Genomic DNA, 19,483 nt, shown 5'->3' with positions numbered 1-19,483 from the left:
CCCTGTTTTCATGAAGGGCTGGAAATGCCAGTGGCTCTTCCTAGAGCCTGTCTCCTCAGGGAGAACAACTGTGAATGGAATCTAGGAATTAATCCAAGCATTTTATCAAGTAGCTGCTGTTCCTGGGTTTTCACCAAGCTCCTTCCATTTGCCATTTAACCTGAACTCCATTGAGGATACTTCTGTTACATATGACTCAGACAAACTATTTCTGGCCACAGGCTAAAGTTCAAGACAGTCATTCTGGTGGCTTGTGCTATAACAGCCCAGACCTCTGTAAGGTCTGGGCCCATGTCAGGAGCTGTTGGTGGCAGGATCTGTGGCACACCTGGGCCCCTGTTGGCCACCCAACAGGTCTCACACAGCCCAGATCACTCACGTTGTTAATCATCCAAAGCAGGGAGGTGTCTCTTTGCTTAGGTACTGGCAGCAGAAGGACCTTGGGACTTAGCGCCCGTAACTTCCTTCATTGGAAGTGACTCAAACTAAAGGAACCATCATTGAATGGCCTAGTGTTTTCCTGAATTGTTGCAACTGCAACATCATGAAGCATTGTAACACGGTGATGTTACTTTCCTTGTACACACAAGAAACAATATTCAGTAGACTGATCTTCTTGAAGGTTACACTTCCGATAAATGGTAGACCTTGGATTTGAGCCCAGATCTTTTGGTGGAGCTAGTTATCAGTGCTGTGTATACTATTTTGGAGACATGGAAGAGTCAGCTTGGAAGAATGGATCATGTGATTTTAAAACAGCCTGCCCTCCCATGTTCAAGTGACCCGGAAATAAGGACCAACTGTAAACTGACAAGTCATCTGGCAATTTCACAGCACCTGAAGGGACACGTGATAGGCAGAGATCTTTTTACTTCTCGATTTCCTCATGGCCCACAGTGGGATAGCCAGACTAGTTGTTTAGTTTTCAACAGAGAGTTCCTTAGCACCTGGTGTTGGGGGGACACAATTTATCTGTCACGGCTGATTATAGGGGGGAAATGAGGCAATAAAGGTAAACAGCCATTTCTAATATTGGAGCAAAAGGGCATGGGGGAGGGCAAACACTCTCTTCCACAGCCTTCACAGATTTCCCCCTGAGTTATGGAAGTCCACAATAAATCTCTTGTTTGTTGGAGAGGAAAAATTTCACATCAATATTGGGCCATCTGGTGTCTGAGAATATCCAAGCATTAACCTTTCTTGTCTCTGACCAAAGCAGATTCTGCTTTGCTGGCTTTGAGCAGACACGTCCCCTTGAGACTAGGAGCCCAACTCGGCTATAGTTCTTTATGCTCAGGAACTAGCTGACAGGGGTCCTGGTCCTGTGTGATGCTCTACAGAGCCCTGCCGTGGAACTTCTCTACCATAGACTGTTTCTGAGACACACCGAGTACTTTCTCTGCAGCTCCATCTTGTAGAGTTTTCTCCTACTTTCTTCATTGCAGTATGTTTTTCTGTTTATTTTCTTTTAACACTAAATACATTCGTTATTTCAGAAACTATTTTTTTCATTCTTCTTGAGAAACTGGCCTCCAGCTGCATTCCGATGAAGTATGTGACCATTGCAGGACCTTTTGGAAGGAATTCTTGCTTGGGGTAAATTATAGTCTGAACCACGGGTCAGCAAAGTTTGGCCCACAGGCTGAATCCTAGGCACTCAGGGTGTTGTGTAAATAAGATTTTATTGGGACCTAGCCAGGTCCATTCACTTAACCATTGTCTGTAGCAGGTACAGGAGCAGAGTTGAGGGACTGAGACAGACGGTGTGGCCCACAAAGCCAGAAATATTTACTATCTGGTTCTTTGCAGAAGAATTGTCACACAGTGGTTATCAACTGTGGCTGCACTAGAGAAATCTCTTGAAGGCCTTTTAAAACATCTTACAGCCTGGTCCCTACTCCCACCCCTAGACATTTGGATTTAATTGGCCTTGACTGGGGCCAGACACTTAAAAAAAAAAAAAAAAAAAGCTTCCCAGGGGATTCCCAGAGTTGAGATCCACTGATCATGACCCTTTCTTCCAGCGGCAGGAGTATGACTTGTTTGTTCCCCAGGCTCCTGGTATCTCCCAGAATCCTCCAGCACAAGTCTCTTTGGTGCCTGGGAAAAAAGTCAGCCTTATCTCCGGTGAGAAAGCGCTGACCCGCCCTGAATTCCTGGCTCAAGCCTGGAGAGGCTTGACCTTATCAGTCCTCAGTCTGGCTTGCATTCTTTCTGAGGCTCCCGGCCCATCCCACAAAGACTATCTGGCCTTCTTTCCCTGGTGAGGGTTTCTCATCTCCTGCCTAGCCTGGGATAAGGGCCACCGTCCACCCATTCAGCCCTTCATCTTCCTGCTCACAGGCATGTTGGAGCAGGCAGGGGAAAAATGGCTCACGCAGCATCTTCCCAGGTATTAGTTGGCAGGACTCAACCTCAAAGGCTGTCGCCGAGCTCACATGTCCATCAGATCTCCCAGTCAGCCTGAGAGAGGGAATTCTTGGTTTGGATTCAGTGGCCTTTTGTGTTACTTGTATAAGTTGCCTCTGAGTGGGCTCATTTGATTTTTTTTTTTTTATCCCTTTGCTTATGGTGCCTTTAAGAAAGAGGTCGTGCCCTCTTCATTTGGCCTCGCCTGATTATAGACACGTCTTGGTCGGCTCTGGTAATTACTGCCTGTCAGCACGGCAACTGTCCAGGCTTGCTGTCCTTTGTGCCCGAGTACTCCTGGGCTCCCTCGAGCAGGTGCCTGCAGTGCTGACTCCTGGAGGCGCGCACCTGGTCCAAAGGCGTAGTCTGCTCACAGGATGTCTTTGGACAAGGGCTACCCTCTTTGAAAAGCATGGCCTCTGCCTGGGGCGATCTTGGGTTCTCATGGTCCAGAGATGTAAGAGGAGATGGAGACAGACACAGATGGACGCATGGATGGACACATTTCCCCCTTTTAATAGCCCATGAAATCGAAATCTGAAGTAATGACTGGGGTCTGCAGCATTCAGAGTGCTAAACACAGACTGAGTTCACTTCTTGGGCACTGGGGAGCCGGAGGCCCATTTCTTCTTCCGTTGGAAAAGCTAATCTGACCCCCAGGAGCCCACATTCTAGACAGAAGTCCCTCTTTGACTGATGGCCTGATGTAGATCAAATCATTGCCCACTCAGCCTTTGTCTATAAAAGCAGGGAAACATACTTGTCATCTCTCACAAGAGGCAGTGCTCTGTGACAACCTGGACTGATGGGTTGGGGAGGGAGGTTCAGGAGGGAGGGGACATATGTATGCCTGTGGCCAGTTCATGTTGATGTATGGTAAAAACCATGACAATATTATAAACATTTTTCAATTTAAAAAATATATATATTTAAAGAAAAGGAAGGTGCAATTAAAAAAAAAGAATAAAATTCTCATTCCAAAGGGGGAAAAAAGAAAAAAAAGAATTTCTGAGAATAGATGAAATTAATATGAAAGTTACATTGTTGTAGCCAGGTATAGTAATTTATACTGCTGAGGTCCAGCTAAGCCTTAACTTTCTTATATCATCCAAAGCAGTGCTTTATGCCTGCACGGCATCCTGAAACTGTTTAATAGTTCTGCCCACTCAGACTCTTCAAATGAGAAGGGAGCTTCAGAGGTGAAAGTCTGGTATTTATCCTAAATCTTGAGATTAGAGACGTGTCTCAGCAGAGACGTTTCTTTTTCTCAGTGTTGTGGTGTACGTGCCATAAAAGGGCTTCCCAGATGATTCAGGAGGTTAAAGAATTCGCCTGCCAATGCAGGAGACACAGGTTCTATCCCTGGGTTGGGAGGATCCCCTGGAGAAGGAAATGGCAACCCACTCCAGTATTTTTGCCGGGAAATCCCATGGGCAGAGGAGCCTGGCAGGCTACAGTCCATGGAGTCACAAAGAGGTAGACACGACTTAGTGGCTAAACAACATGCCATTAAAAATGGGGTCCAGAGTTTTGAGCTTTTCCCTGGATTCTGCAAATGGCTTCCATTAGACTTACTGGCAAACTTCAGGAACTGAGAATTTGTCTTTAAACTTTTGAGTTATATTATTAAGTTACACCAGTGTTTGTCACTCTCCTTAGCACATTAAGATACAACGTACTCACTGTCTTAGGTACTTGAGTTGCCTTTTCCCTCATCCCAGTCTTGGATTTATATAGTTTTAGAGACTGTAGCAAAAGTAACATGAATGGTATCCCTAAGTAAAACCTTTCATCATTTAGGATTGTTTCATCTATAAGTAACAGAAAAGACTAACTCTCCTGGGCCTGAACAGTAAGGCCATCCATTGTGACCTAGCAGTGTCCAAGGTGGGAGTGGCCTCCCCATTGGTGGACTCGGCAGCTCAGTGATATCATAGTATGTCAGGATCCCCTCTAGGACTGGCCCAGGCTGAGTGTCCTGGGGGAGAGACAGATGCCTGAGAGCCTTAGGACTCTTAGCTATGCCGGAGACCTGGGCAGCAGGTTGCCATGTGTCTGTCCATCTGTACCCAACACTACTGTAGTATGTATGTACTTCAAGTCTCTTTGCTAATTTACCCTATGAAATTGCAGACAGAGTTTTGGCAGTGATTTCAGATCATTGTTACTGATGTTTAACATTACAGTTAACTTCCCTGGACTTTGGTGGTGGGGTTACTTTCAGTTTGGAATGGAAAAGATCCCAGGCAGTAACTGTTGGCATTCTCTTCCTTGCCTACAAGGTGACAAGCGGACACACATGGAAGGAGTCAGGAAGCCCTTGGCTCATTCGCTTGTTATCTGGGCACCAGTGGAAGTCCCTTCCACTCGGGCCTGGGAAATTTACTTCCCAGGAGTTAAATTTAGAGGTTTTGTAGAAATAATTTTTGTTTCTTTACGATCATTGTTTGAAGTGTTCCTTTCCTTAGTGGACTTAAATGAGACCAACTAGTCAGGCAAAATGGAGGTTCTTGGATTTGGAAATAGACGTTCTTCATCTAAGAAAGAATTCTGTTTGAAAAACATTTTACTCTGTGTTTTGAGGAGATTAGAATTCTAAATATAAGAACATTTGAGGTGAAGTTGACGAATACTTAGCTCCTCCAGGTATTTATTTCCAGTAGATTCTAGTAGTTTGACATTCTGACTGATGGGGACTTCAATAGTAGACATTCCATAGAACTATTTTTTGTTTGTTTGTTTAAGGAGACATCTGGAGAGCTCAGATTAACTTGGGATGTGGTTCTATTTGAGGATATTAAATAATCTTGCCATTTAAATCACTTCATGGCCTTGAGACATCTTCTTCAGTATTAAATCAGGACATGATTATAAGCTAGTTTCTGGATGTTGACATCTAAGTTACCTGAATGACAGTCTTTTCTATCCAGATCAAAGGAGTTAAAGAATGGATGCTGACATGGAACTGTACTCATTGTCCTGTGGCAGCCTGGATGGGAGGGGGATTTAGGGGAGAATGGATACATGCATATGTATGGCTGAGTCGTTCTGCTGTGCCCCTGAAACTATCACAACACTGTTAATCAGCTATATCCCAGTACAAAATAAAAAGTTTAAAGTTTTTTTTTTTAAAAAAGAATGGATAGTGGCCTTGCAGATGGCTCTTATGAGCAGGTGAAACTAATGAAAATGACCTAGAGGCAGATTCCATAAATGTGGGATGACTCTCAGATGAAGAAATAGGAACCTACACAGCTCAGGGAGGGACAGGAAGCAAGTCGCTGGAGCTGCAAGGCCTAAGAGAAAGGAGACAGAAGCATGACAAGAAAGGGATGCAGAGAAGTGGACGGGGTGATAGGAATTAGAAGTGGCTGGATGCTGCTCCAGTTGCTGAGACAGCAGAGAAGGCTTGACTGACCATGCCTAGCATGCAACTGGGTAGCCGAACGTGTCTCATTCACCCCCGGGTATTGGCCATCTGTAATCACGATGCTGTGTCTGTTACAAGACTTTAACTCATATGTGCTGCACTGCTGAAGAAAGTATTTAGCTATGTGATCTGATTTAGTGGAACATCCATCAGAAACAAACTAGAATAAAAGTGTGGGTGCTTCACTTCGGCTCTTGGGGAGCCAACACCATGAACACTCAAGCCTGCCACATACTGGCATTTGACTAGGAAGTAGTCGTTTTCATTTTTTACAAATCTTTAGGTTTTTTTCCTTTTTTGTGTCAAAAATCATTCATGTGGAAGCTATAGATACAAAAAGAGTAAATATAAAATCTTTTTGAATGAGACCATGGAGAAGAACAGTCAGCTTTTGAGTTCTGTCCTTCCAGTGACTTCCATGGTGTGTACATTTTAAAAGGAAGTAAAAGTGGTTTTATACTATACTGTTTTCATCGTAAAGAATAGTTTTCTATACCATAACCATACCTCCCCCACCCCCACCTCCTGTGTATATGTGGTTTTTAAACCTGATAGTTTTGCACTTGAAGTAAACAGAGTTTTGATTTACCTATAGCTATATAGTTTATTATGTAGAATCAAGTAGAAGGTAGTCATGTGAAAAATCAAACATCAAGATTCAAGGTGGTGAGATGTATGTTCTTAGGAGCGAGGACCAACTTGGAAATCTGAGACTGGGAATTCATTACTTAATATAATGATTTAGAAGCTCCTGTTTATGTGTATTTGTTTACTTTAAAGGACCCATTATAAAATTATGTTTTCCTTCTGTTTAGCCTTCTCTGGATATTCAACAAATACAAAGTATGACCCATACCAAATTAAGGCAGAGATAGCAAGTCGTCGGGATAGGGTGAGTAAAATGAATATTTTCATAACTAGAAACCCTGTATATATTTGTATGTAATATCACTTATCATGGTTCATTATCTGATGGTCAGTGTGTCTCACACTCATATTTTAGTAAGATTTTCAATTTCATGAATTATCATTATTACATTTGGTTATACTTTCTACTATTTTTTCAATAGGAGGAGAAAAGCTTCATTCTCAAGCCTCAGCTCATCTAACAAAAAAATCGCCCACACCCCTCCGTGTTTCAAGGGGCTAGATTTACTCCCCATTTGGAAAGATTTGACAGTGTCAGGGCCCAGCCTCAGAGGACTGGATGACTCTCAGCAGGTTTAGCATCTGTCTGCTGTTCTTTCCTTGTGGCTCTATTCCCAGAGAAATTGTGCCTGCCATAGTGTTTGACCAGAAGGTTCCGAGGCAGCTTCCCAGTGGTGCCCAGTTCTTTGGGTGCCACCATGTCCCATCCCTCAGCCTTTGTCATGCGTGTCTGGAAGGAGGGATGGAAGACATCTTGGAGCCCAAGTCTCTGGTCCTGGTGTCTCAGTCCCTAAACCAGAGCATCTCTTTGAGTGCCATGGCTCTCATATTCTAGCACACCCTTAAAAACACCGGGGGCATCAGTTCAAAATGAAAACTCCAGGCCACCCCCCAGTTTTAACACAGGCCTGGAGTGAGTCCCAGCACATTTTAAATAAGCGCTCTCTGTGACTGAGTTCCAGGTACCCAAAGCCATGCTTTGAGCAATGGCATCTCCTAGGTGGGACTTTAAGCAGAAGGGAGGATGGGGAAAAAAAAAAAAAAAAAAAACCATGACAGAGTTTGCTCATTGCATTATGTCAGTTAATACCTTGAAAAGAAAATCATTGATGATTCCAGGGTTCCCTGTGGGTAGAAAGGTCTTGGGGATCTGGGCCTTGTGTGTCTCAGCCAGCCAGCTCCTCTGCCAGGGCTGTGTGTTAGGCCTGTCGATGGAAGATCCTGGCAAGAGGGTGACCCAGGGAATTGCAAGCCAATCAGAAATTAAGAGGACAGTGCTAACAACTGTAGAAAAACCATTTTTCACAGCATGCTTTTGAGAAAAAAAAATATGTAATTTGTCTTTAGCTTTCTAGATTAAAACGAGAGCTGACCCAGATGAAGCAAGAACTGCAGTACAAAGAGAAGGGAGTGGAGACCCTGCAAGAGTGAGTGGCCTGTGGTGATGGGGGGAGCATTTCCCTGCAGTTTCCTGTTGTGCTGACCTCTTCTATGCTGGGACATGTGTCTTAAAGCTTCTTGGGTGTTCGCTTTTCTGCTTTTATTTATGCTCGTTATGTACCAGTCATAAGCATCAGATCTCTTTTCCTTGAAGATACCTTGTTCTTGTTTCCTTGGGAAGCAAGATCTTTATTACAATATTTGTGCACATTTTTGATAGCTAGCTGTCTAAAACACACAAGGCTATTTCCATTTGAATTATTGTTTGGCTAGTTTTAGTCTCTTCATTGTTTTAGTTCTAAATTTTAAATTAATTAAAACTAAATAAAGTTAAACTGTAAGTCCCCAGCCTCAGTAGCCACATCTGAAATGCTCAGTAGTCATGTGTGTCTAGTGCAAATCTTCTCCACCTCAGTGCTCATGACTTTTGGGGCCAGATAGCTGTTTGTGGTGGGAGCTCTCCAGTGCACTATAGGATGTTTAACAGCATCCGTGGCCTTGACCTCCTATGTGCCAGTAGCAGCCTCTCACCCAGTTGTGACAGCCAAAAATGTCTCCAGATATTGCCAAGTGTTTCCTGGAGGGCACATGTTTCCGACGTGGAGGACCACTAAGCTAGTGGCCCCTGCATTGGGCAGCACAGATAATAGGCTATTTACATCCTCACAGATGGATGATCCCCTGGAGAAGGAAATGGCAACCCACTCCAGTATTCTTGCCTGGAGAATCCCATGGATACCAAGCCTGGTGGGCTACAGTCCATGGGGTCACAAAGAGTCAGACGCGACAGAGAGACTTATCATATATCTACACAGAACGTTCTGTCGGGCAGCCTGATCTATAGGTCATCCTCCTGTTGACATCTTTGCAATTAGAACTCTATCCCTACTGAGAGTTTGGAAATTTTAAAGTTCTTATTATTTGCAAATTCTATTATGTGAGCAAATTAAGTGAACAATAGTTACTGTGTTAGTGGTGGTATTAGTGGTCTGAAAGAATTAATTTTCTCTAGAAAGGGTTTTGCATGCCTATTGGTTCTAAGTCTGTTTCCTTTTGATTCAGATCCTGGTTTCACTTGCTGAACTTGGGCATGTGCTTCACACCTTCTACGCTGACTCTTCTCATGTGGTTGTCTGAGTTTGACTGCTCTGACAAAATACTTTAGACTGAGTGACTTAAAGAGCAGACAGTGACTTCTCTTGGTTCCAGAGGCCAGAAGTCCAAGGTCAAGGCACTGGCAAATCCATTATGAGCCTTTTGACTGTATCTTGACATGGTGGTGTTGTGTGGTGGGGGGCTCTGGTCTCTGGTGTCTCTTCTCTTTCTTTAAGGACAATGGTCCCTTCATGGGGCCCCACCCTCATGACTTCATCTAAATCTAATAACCCCCTAAAGGACCCATTTCCAACAGCAACCCATTGGGGATTGGGATTCACCCCAAGAATTTGGGGGGATGTGAACATTCAGTCCATAGCAGTGACCATTGGGCTAAATTGTCCAAGGACAGCAACAATGCCTGCTGCACAGTCAGCCTTCAGCAAATGACAGGAATCCATGTGGCTACGATTCTTGGTAAACAGGGTCAGCGTTCTACTCTCTTGGCGTCCTGTGTGTAGATGCAGTGACCGCATGTCAGATGTATCATTCTTTATAAGGAGGGAACATGGATGTGAGTGTTTGCCAAAGGTAATGACCACAGCCTCACATAAAGGGTAATCAAACCCTGTTGTTCAGCATGAGTAGAGATTCACTTTCTTACTCACCCAAGATTGCTTCGGCTGACGACTTTTTTGTCTGCTTCTTTATTGAGGACGTATTATAGACACCAGGGGAGACACCATACAAAGGTGAGCTGGGTCCTGCTCGGAGGGCTTGGCTCTTCTGGCTCTGAGACACTGCCATGCCCCCTTCAGGTCCCCCCCTGAGGTGGGATTTGGCCACATGCTTAGCATGGGCTGCAGGCTTTTAAGCTTACGATCAGCTTTTTGCTTTCTCTGCCACTACCTGCAACAGCGTGTGTGTGTGTGTGTGCATGTGCATGTGTGCAAGAAAACCCCTTCCCCTTGACATTGCTAGGAAGTAACTTCATCTCTTGTAGGCAGTCATTCTTTAAAAAAATATTTACTAATCTTTGGCTGTGCTGTCTCTTTGTTGCTGTGAGGGCTCTCTAGTTGAGGTGTGTGGGCTTCTCACTGTAGTGGCTTCTCTTGTGGAGCATGGGCTCTCAGCACATGAGCTTCAGTAGTTGTAGCCCCCGGACTCTGGAGCACAGGCTCAGTAGCTGTGGCTCAGCTGTTTGCATGGCATGTGGGATCTTCCCAGACCAGGGATCGAAACCGTGTCTCCTGCGTTGGCAGGCAGATTCTTTACTTACCTGTGAGCCACCAGGAGAAACCTCAGCATCATTTTAAGACTGGAAAAAGGTGGCCTCGGTTTCTCCAGGTTTCTGGGACAGGAAGCAGAAGCCGGTACAGGAAGTTGTCAGTTTACACCTGCAGCCAGCGCGGAATATGAGCCTGCAGAGAGAATGCCAGTGCTGTTGATCCTCTTTCTGCTTTCCTTTGCAAGCCCCCTTGTGTGGGGTCAGCAATGGTAAACATGCCCCCTGCCAAGGGGATGGTCCTCACTCTGCGGCAGAGCCTATGGGAGTGCCCGCCTTCCCCCATGCAGGCTGAGGGGTGGCCTGAAGGAAAGCTCTGGACCTGAACTTGGTCTTGGGGTGTCCCAGCCCAGCTTTCCAGATGAAACTGCCTCTCGAAGCAGCTTCTGGTTGGGTGCTGTGTTGTCACTGCGCACAATCACTCTGTGCTATGAAACGACATCTCAGGAAGGAGAAAAAACAGGAGTGCTTGTGCCATGCCTATTTGTTAATACAGTGCTCTGCCAGTGAAAAGGTGGCCTCGTACCTTCCTCTGAGTTACACAAGCCATGTATAAGATGAAAATGGCCTCTTTATTTTCCTGGTATTGAAGACTAGCTCTTGTGTTTGGATCACATCATGTGGATTGGTATGCTTTATTGAGAAATTGGGAAAACCTTGGGTAAGCATCGATAATGTGATTACCCCACCCCTACTGCAAAATCCTGACTCTGAACACAGATAATACATGCACTGTTGTATGTCAATGGGCTTCTCAGATATTATTACCAACCTCGACTTAAGGCAGAAACCCTAGATTTCCCTCCAGAAAAGTTTCTGCTGTTCTTGCTTCCCAGAATATCCCCTGTATTTTTTTCCAGGGCACCTCACTGAGAGTTTGGCGACTCACAACATTTTAAACTCGACTTGTTTATCTTGGTGAACTTTCCTGGCTAGCAAGGAAATCCATCATTACGCTTGGGTCCAAGTGAGGAAAAAAGAGCCTTTTGTATTTTTTTTTTAAAGTCTATGTGCGTTGTTAATTTTTGTAGATGGGAACTGACCATGAACAGAATCTTTGGGTTAATGATAGAATGTGTGTGTTTGTGTGTGTGTGTACTATATATAAACTTTTAATGATGGAAAATGTCAAACGTACACAAAAGTCAAGAGAATAGTATAAGGGAACTTTCCCGTATCTGTATCCCCACTTCTACAGCTAACTACACAATGGCCAGTCTTGTTTTGTCACACAGCTACAGAGCCTCATTGCCCAAGCTTTTACCACGTTATTGAAGCAAATCCCAGAATCGTATTTAGTCCATAAATGTCTCCTAAAGTTACGGACTCCTTTTGAAAACGTAACTAATACCCGTGCCACTTAGTAGTAATCTCTTCATGTTGTCCATTCTCCAGTGGGTTTTTCCCCACCTCCCTGGTTTGTTTGGGTCCAGGTTCAGACTAGGTCCATACCGTATGTATGGTTAGCATGTCTCTTCATCTCTACCCCCCCTCTCCCTTTTTCTTTTTTCCTTTATTTCTTCCTTTTGACAATGTACTTGTTGAAGAAGCTACTCTCCTTGTCCCAAGGAATTGCCCCAATCCTGGATTTTGCTACAGGAATGTGCATCGCATCATTTCACATGCTCCTCTGTCCCCTGCTCTTTATTTATTTAAACTGGTGTCATTAATCCCACAGGCTTGATCTGACTCAAGTTCCGTTGCATTTTCTCTTCTTTTGGGGGTTAAATATGGTTTGTAGCTGGTGGTCGTACTTTGATCAGGAGGTACACACTCTCTGGTTGCCTCGTGTGTGTGTGTGTGTGTGTGTGTGTGTGTGTGTGTGTGTGTGTGTGTGTGTAGTGTAAAGATTATAACTGGGGTTTGACATTGGCAGCCTGATACATCCATTTGTGTGTGGTGTGTGTGTGTGTGTGTGTGCGCGCACTCAGTTGCTCAGTCATGTCCAACTCTTTGTGACCCCATGAACTGCAGCCCTAATTCTAGGGCCCAGGCTAAGTAGTTGTGGCATGTGGGATCTTCCCAGACCAAGGATCAAACCTGTGTCCCTTGCATCAGCAGGTAGATTCTTTACCACTGAGCCACCAGAGAAGCCCCCAGAGCCTTCTTAATAACTGCCCTCCAGCATTTCTTCTCTGCTCCTTATTGTACTGTATTGTGCTTGAAGAAATCTTATTTCTACCACTGCTGTTCAAATCATAAAAGTAGGTGCTCGCTAGACGTGCCAGTAACCCCTTTCCTGGAGGTGTGTGCTTATCAGCCTCTGGGTCTGTGCTTCGAGCCTTTTAATTGCTTGATGACTGTCTTCCATCTTGGAATGCCATGATGGAGTTAAGCCCGTGTGTCTCCTTCAGTGACTCAGAGCGACTGCCCTCTAAGGAGCGTTCAGTATCACAGCGAGGCAGTGTTAGATCCTGGAATTAGCATTTTCTCTCTGAGGGAATTTACAGGTTTCAGGAAAGCATGGGCTTGTCCGCAGTCCACACAGGCTTAGAGCAGGATATCCTGTTACCATAGCTCAGAGGCTCCTCAAATAACAGTAAAACCTACAGAAGTGGGGGTGGAAACAAAAAGAGTGTTGTTCCCAGTCGTGGGATGGATCTGGTGTTCCACATGGGACCGACGGCCGATAGAAGCTGCCAGAAGCTCTTTGGGATTCTGGTTCGTTCAAGGCCACCTGCCAGAACCAGTGATGTAAAGATAGAGTCATAACAAGACTCCTCCTTCTTGGGGGTTGTAGTGTGTGCTATTAACGTGGACGACCTTTCGAGACCTGGTGGCCCTTTCCTCCAAGATGTGGGTCGAAGAATTTGTTCGGTTTGATTTTTGCCAACGCAGTTCTCTTGACATCTTAAGTTGAACAAGAAATATGGACGCTTGAGGGCAGGGGGAGGTTAATGAGAAATACCTCAAAATGCCTTCTCGGAGGTGTGCCATCAGAGTTTGATGCTGCGCCTTCTTTCCTCTGGCTTCCCTGGTGGCTCAGACAGTAAAGAATCCACCTGCAAAGCGGGAGACCTGGGTTCGATCCCTGGGTCAGGAAGATCCCCTGGAGGAGGGCATGGCAATCCACTCCAGTAATCTTGCCTGGAGAATCCCCATGGACAGAGGAGGTTGGCGGGCTACGGTCCATGGAGTCACAAAGAATCAGATGCGACTGAGTGACTAACACTTTTAACGCACTTCTTTTCTCTCTAACAGTTTCTTTTAAAGGCAGGATGTAAAGAGTGCCAGTCTGCTTTGGCCCGCCATCTGACTGTGTGGATAGTCCTCAGATTTGACATGGTGTCACTTTGGAAGCTTGAGCTTGAATGTATTGCTAGCCTGGTGACAGAAGAGGCTGAGTGTGGCATGAAGGGCCTCAGTGTGGACCTCGCTGTGTGACCTTGAGCAAGTCATTCAACCTTCCTGGTTGAATGTTGAGTGAAAAGTAAAGGCCAGGTGTTAGAGGGAATTTGAAAACTCCCAAATAAACGAATTTTGCAGATGTGATATAAAAGAGAGTTCCTGTTCTTTGAGGTTTTTGTTAGATGAAAATTGATCACAGTTGACAGATGGAAGTGATTAGAGTTCTGTGGAGCCTGCTTCTTCCTCTTACCAAAGCATACGGACCCTACCCTGGCCACCCTGAGCAGGAGTGCACCAGCGGGTAGCAAGGGCCATTAGCTGCACCAAGTTTTTCCATGCTGCTGCTGCTGCTGCTAAGTCGCTTCAGTCATGTCAGACTCTGTGCAACCCCATAGACAGCAGCCCACTAGGCTCCTCTGTCCCTGGGATTCTCCAGGCAAGAATAATGGAGTGGGTTGCCATTTCCTTCTCCAGTGCATGAAAGTGAAAAGTGAAAGTGAAGTCACTCAGTCATGCCTGACTCTTAGCGACCCCATGGACTGCAGCCTACCAGGCTCCTCCGTCTATGGGATTTTCTAGGCAAGAGTACTGGAGTGGGGGGCCATTGCCTTCTCCAAGTTTTTCCATAGAACAGCTAAAATGGAAAAACTCCAATTTGGACTTGAGAGCTGGGAGATGTGGGTTTGAGTTGTGGGTCTGCCAGATCTTAGCTTGTCCTCTTGGGCCACTTAGTCTCTCTGAGCCTCAATTTTTGCATCACAAAGTCTGGGAAGATTATGCTTATCTCATAAACCTGTTCAGGGGATTAAATGAGGTGAGACGTAAAGCATGCAGCAAGACAGTCACCTAGTAGGTGTTTGATACTTGAACTATTGTAACATGCTATTTATATACCTATCTAATTTAATCAAGCACATACTTATATAATTCAATCAAATAGATACTTGTATAATTTAATCAGGGACTTGCCTGGTAGCAAAGAAGTGGTAAAGAATTCTCCTGCCAGTGAAGGAGATGTAAGAGACATGGGTTCATTCCCTGGGTCGGGAAGATCATCTGGAGGAGGACACGGCAACCCATTCCAGTATTCTTGCCTGGAGAATCCCATTGACAGGGGAGCCTGGCAGGTGACAGTCCATAGGGTAGCACAGAGTCAGACACAGCTGAAGCGACTCAGCATGCATGTGTGCATGCATAATTTAATCAAATGCATATAATTTAATCAGATAAAATATAAAATATCTTTATAAGGTTTTACTTACATAATAGTATCATTTCACATAATTGCATATTCTATAATAATTCATAATTTTTTAAACAGTTACATTTCAGAGATTCCTAGAACTTTGAGATCATCTTTTCTAAGAGCTTTCACACTTTTTTGTTAAAACGTATGTAATCTTTTCCCTTATCCTTCCCCTCCAATGACGTCTTCTGTGGAAGAAGACTGTCTGAGATGGAACGAAGGAAGGTGCTTGCCGAAGCAGCAGTGAGGGGCCCCAACTCGTGGGTGGGCTCTCCCTTTAGTGACCCCAGCTCACCGGACTGGGACAGCCTTGGGACAGAGTGAAAACAGCTGCTCTCAGTCAGTCTTCATTCCTTTTTGAGGTCTCAGAGCTCCTTGGATGGAGCTAAGGTCAGGGCTGAGGCCTGCTGCCTTGAAGTTGAACTTTTGTTCTTGGGTGGGCGGGGGGGAGGGTCGGGGAGCTCTGTGGCATCTGCTGGTGAGATGTATTACAGGGTTTGCTGTTCTCTCTCCCTGGTGGGAACTGGGGCCTGTTTTCCTCCAAGCCACCAGCTGATGGTGCCTTGACAGGCGGCCGGCTCTGCCCCGGGCTTTACTGATGGCTGCACTTAGGCTCTGTCACTGCTGAAAGCCATAAAGGAATCACAACACCCAAGTATGAGCTGGAGCCGATGAGGTTAGCGTCTCACATTGTGGCCTTAACAGCGGCTGTGTGTCTGTACTCTGTGACCATCCGATGAACACTGACTTCTAAGCAGTTGAGAACATTTTGTGTGTTGCATTTGAGTTTCATTTTTCTATAGGGGTGTCGGTGTCAGGTAACGATCCCTTAGCTGTATGAAGTTTTCTTTCTAGAAGAGTCAGTAGACCTATAATAGCAAAGGCATTGGTCATTAACTGTTAAGGATAAATCACACTTTTCTGGCCTTGGGTTTTCTGTGTTGAAATGATGTCACCCTTTTCTACAGACTTCATCAGCCTATGTCTGTTGTGATCTGTGACATTAAATGAGATATATTCGAGAGCCTTTTATCAGAAGATGGATATCAGGAGACATTATTACATAAATGAGTCTAACTTTTCTCTGCAAGAAAACTTGAGCCACTTCCTTGGCAGATGTAGTGATGAGAGATGGATGGTCTTTGTGTCTGCCTTGCATCAGAGACTCTTGATTCTCCATAGAACAGCTAAAATGGAAAAACACATGGCCAGGCCACATTGGGATGCAGGGATAGAATGAAGGAAGGATGAATGGATGTTTGGATGGAACGGGAGTACTAGAGAGGGAGTGATAAATTAGAACCAGGATAAAAGAACGAAAGATAAGAGGAGCCATAAGACTCCCCAAGTTTTGTGCGGGGCATCACTATTGAAAACTTCACTACTTTTTGCTGTTTCCCATATATTCTTGTATACAGACTTCATTGGTATGTTTACTGAGTAGACATTTTGGACTGCTAACTGAGATGCTGGGGATAAACGAATAAGACATGATCCTGCTCTCAGAGAGGGAAGTTTAAAATCTCTGGAAATGATTAGGAATCTTGCCTGGCACGTCCCTGCCTACAGAAGATGCTCTTGGAGCAGAGGGAGACGTCCGCCACCAGTCTTATCTCCTTGTATTCACCACGAACAAGGAAGGGCTTATGGGATCTTTTTTTTCCCCTTTGCCAAACATTGCTTTCAGCTGTTCCCTGCCCTTCTATGAAGCTTTTAAGTTCTGGATTATTACTGTTTAATGGGATGTTACACTCTCGCACAGAATGACTCTTTTATTTCTTTTTGAACCAGGATTGATCGCAAGATGTCTAATGCTCACACCAACTACAAACTGGATGAGGCACAGGCTATAATGAGCGAGCTCAGGACCATCAAGAAAGCCATTTATACAGGCGAGAAGGAAAGACGGGACCTGATGCAAGTAAGAGGCCGGGGAGCTCTTCAGAGCCCGCATCTGTCTCTCTGCTCTCCTGCGTATCGTTCCTTTATTTATTTATTTCCCTTTTTAAACATGTTCATAATGCCAGGGTTATCTAACTTTCCTTTATGTAAACATTTAAAAATATATACGTATTTATGTCATATCGTTATTATATAATCATGCAAATTTTAAACACATACATGTTTGTACAATATATATGTGTATTTGATATCTTCGATATATGTGTGTGTGCGTATATATATATATATTTTAAAATGTGCATGTTAGTTTCCTAGGGTTGCCATGACAAAGAACCACATACCAGGTGGCTTAGAACAACAGGAGTTTATTCTCTCCGAGTCTGGAGGACGAGAGTCTGATGTCAAGGTGCGGCAGGGCCACGGTCTGTCTGGCGGCTCTGGGGAGGTCCTTCTCGCCTCTCGCAGCCTCTGGGGGCTGCTGGCAGTCCTCGGTGTTCTCAGCTTATAGATGCATCACCCTAGTCTCTGCCTTCGTGATCACATCTCTGCATATAAATTTTTTCTTCTTATAAGGACACCAATCATTGGATTAGAACCTGTTCTCATCTTAGTTCGATTTCATCTGCAGACTTTTCCTTCCAAATAAGCACGTATTCCCAGGTTCTGGGGGTTAGGACTGAAGCATCTTTTTGCAGGACACAATTCAGGCTATAGTAAGGGGTGACACATTTATATCGTTTAATAACCAAAGTAATTTTAAAAGTGTATCATAAGAGTCTTGCTGTCACCCCATTTTCTCACCTCCTATAACTACTGTTATAACCTTCTTGTGTGTCCTGCTAGTGTTTATACAGACACGTGATGGTGTGGACACGTGATCAGTTGCCGTCACAGAAAGCTGGGCCTGTAACTCTGTACGGCTGCATAGTATTCCACCATGAGGATAGACTTTATACTGGTTTTTTTTTTTGCCACTTGAACTCCTGTAGCTTCTGTTATTTTTAGAAAAAACTGAGTTTTTGCCAAGGGACCGCATGCCCGGCTCTTGCTCCATGCCGGAATGCATTTGATGCTCTCCGTCGTGGCTTTTCTTTCCAGCTCAGTTCACTGAGTCGGCACCTGGCACTAGTAGGCGTTGGTCTCAATTCGGCAGCATGTAAAACACACAAGGACATGGGAGCAAAGCTCACCTTCTTAGGCCAAGTGCAGCAGGTGCGCACATGACCGCCTTGCATGGCGGTGCTTCCTAATGTCAAGGATGTGAGGCTGGAGTGTCCCCAGGGTGCTTGTTCAATTGCAGATTACCAGGCCATACCCCAGATCTCCTAGATTAGACACTCTGGGGGTAGGATACAGAAATCTGTATTTTCAGATGCCCTGTATTTCCGGGTCATGAGAAGTAAATGACACCCAGCTGCCTCGAGTGCATTCCCCACCATGGAGGCTGGAGATAGAATTTCTGGAAGATACCTCAGACTGCAGCATCTTCTCTGAGACACTCCAGGGAGACACACAAGCAGTGTCTTCATCTAGTAAAATCAAATAAGTTGTTTCATCTTGGCCCATCCCAAGACACCTTTGTCTAGATCCAGAGGCACCTGCCTGGGGTCTACTGCACCTGGGCATCTCGTGTCTGCAGTCTTTTAAAAATCTTAAAACATCTGGTTTCTCTTGAACTTTCACCCAAAGGGGTTCCAGGTACCAGAATTTATACTTACTCTAATACTTGGCCTACTGACATCCATATAAGATGACTTTGGCCCTGTAGAATTATGACTGAAAAAAATTTGCTTATAAGAATATGTGAGCATAGTCTAGGAGTTGTTTTCACCTTCTGTGTGGTTTTGAAAATCTCCAGGTAGCATTCCTTTCTGATGGAATTATTTATTGAGGGAACATTTCAGATAGGAATGCTATCTCCCTTCCCCTTTGCTCTATTGAGGTCCAGTTGACAAATAAAATTTTATAAATTTAAGGTGTACGTGCTGGTTTGATAGACACAACTATTGTGAAATGATTACCACCATAAAATGAGTCTACACATCTGTCACCTCACATGGGTGCGTTGATTTTTCTGTGCTGAGGACTTCTAAGACCTACTCTTAGCAACTTTCAGACCTTCACTCCAGTATTGCTAGCTATTCTCGCTGTGCTGTGGATCTAGGATCCGGGACTTATTCCTCCTGCTTTCCTGGTGGCTCAGACGGTAAAGAATCCACCTGCCAGTGCAGGAGACGTGAGTTCAATCCCTGGGTCAGGAAGATTCCCTGGAGGAGGGCATGGCAACCCACTCCAGTGTTCTCGCCTGGGAAATCCATGAACAGAGGAGCCTGGTGGGCTACAGTCCATGGGATTACAAAGAGATGCCACTGAGCACACACGTATGCACATTGCTCTTAACGCATGGGACTTTGGACCCTTTGACCAGCATCTCTTCATTGCCCCGAGCCCTCTAGTCCCTGTCAGCTGCCTTTCTACTCCCTATGTTTTTGGCTTTTTTGGAGGGAAGGCTTATTTTTTCTTTAGGAAACAGAGAGTTTAAAAAAAAAAAAAAACAGTAAAAATGGTCCCTCATTTGTTCTCTGTATTATTCCCTTGCTGCCAGGAGGACTCAGTTGCCATCTGACTTAAATCACTACGAGTTTCATGAAAGGTGCACGTGCTGATCAACATTTCTTTG

The 19,483-nt window shown here is 44.8% G+C and overlaps 1 protein-coding gene across 1 annotated transcript in view; it reads left to right on the top strand.

Annotated features, from left to right (window-relative positions):
- WWC3 (WWC family member 3) overlaps positions 1-19,483 on the top strand; it is a 107,960-nt gene that overhangs the window by 46,054 nt on the left and 42,423 nt on the right. Inside the window, exons 4-6 of the mRNA XM_068962097.1 lie at positions 6,655-6,731; positions 7,835-7,914; positions 16,693-16,822. Coding sequence (XP_068818198.1) covers positions 6,655-6,731; positions 7,835-7,914; positions 16,693-16,822 — 287 coding nt within the window. The remainder of the gene's footprint in view (positions 1-6,654; positions 6,732-7,834; positions 7,915-16,692; positions 16,823-19,483) is intronic.

Source organism: Capricornis sumatraensis, chromosome X (genome assembly GCF_032405125.1).
Source record: "Capricornis sumatraensis isolate serow.1 chromosome X, serow.2, whole genome shotgun sequence".
NCBI classification, from domain to species: domain Eukaryota; kingdom Metazoa; phylum Chordata; class Mammalia; order Artiodactyla; family Bovidae; genus Capricornis; species Capricornis sumatraensis.
The sequence above is the reverse complement of the archived record's forward strand: the minus strand, read 5'-3'. Positions and strand labels throughout refer to the sequence as shown.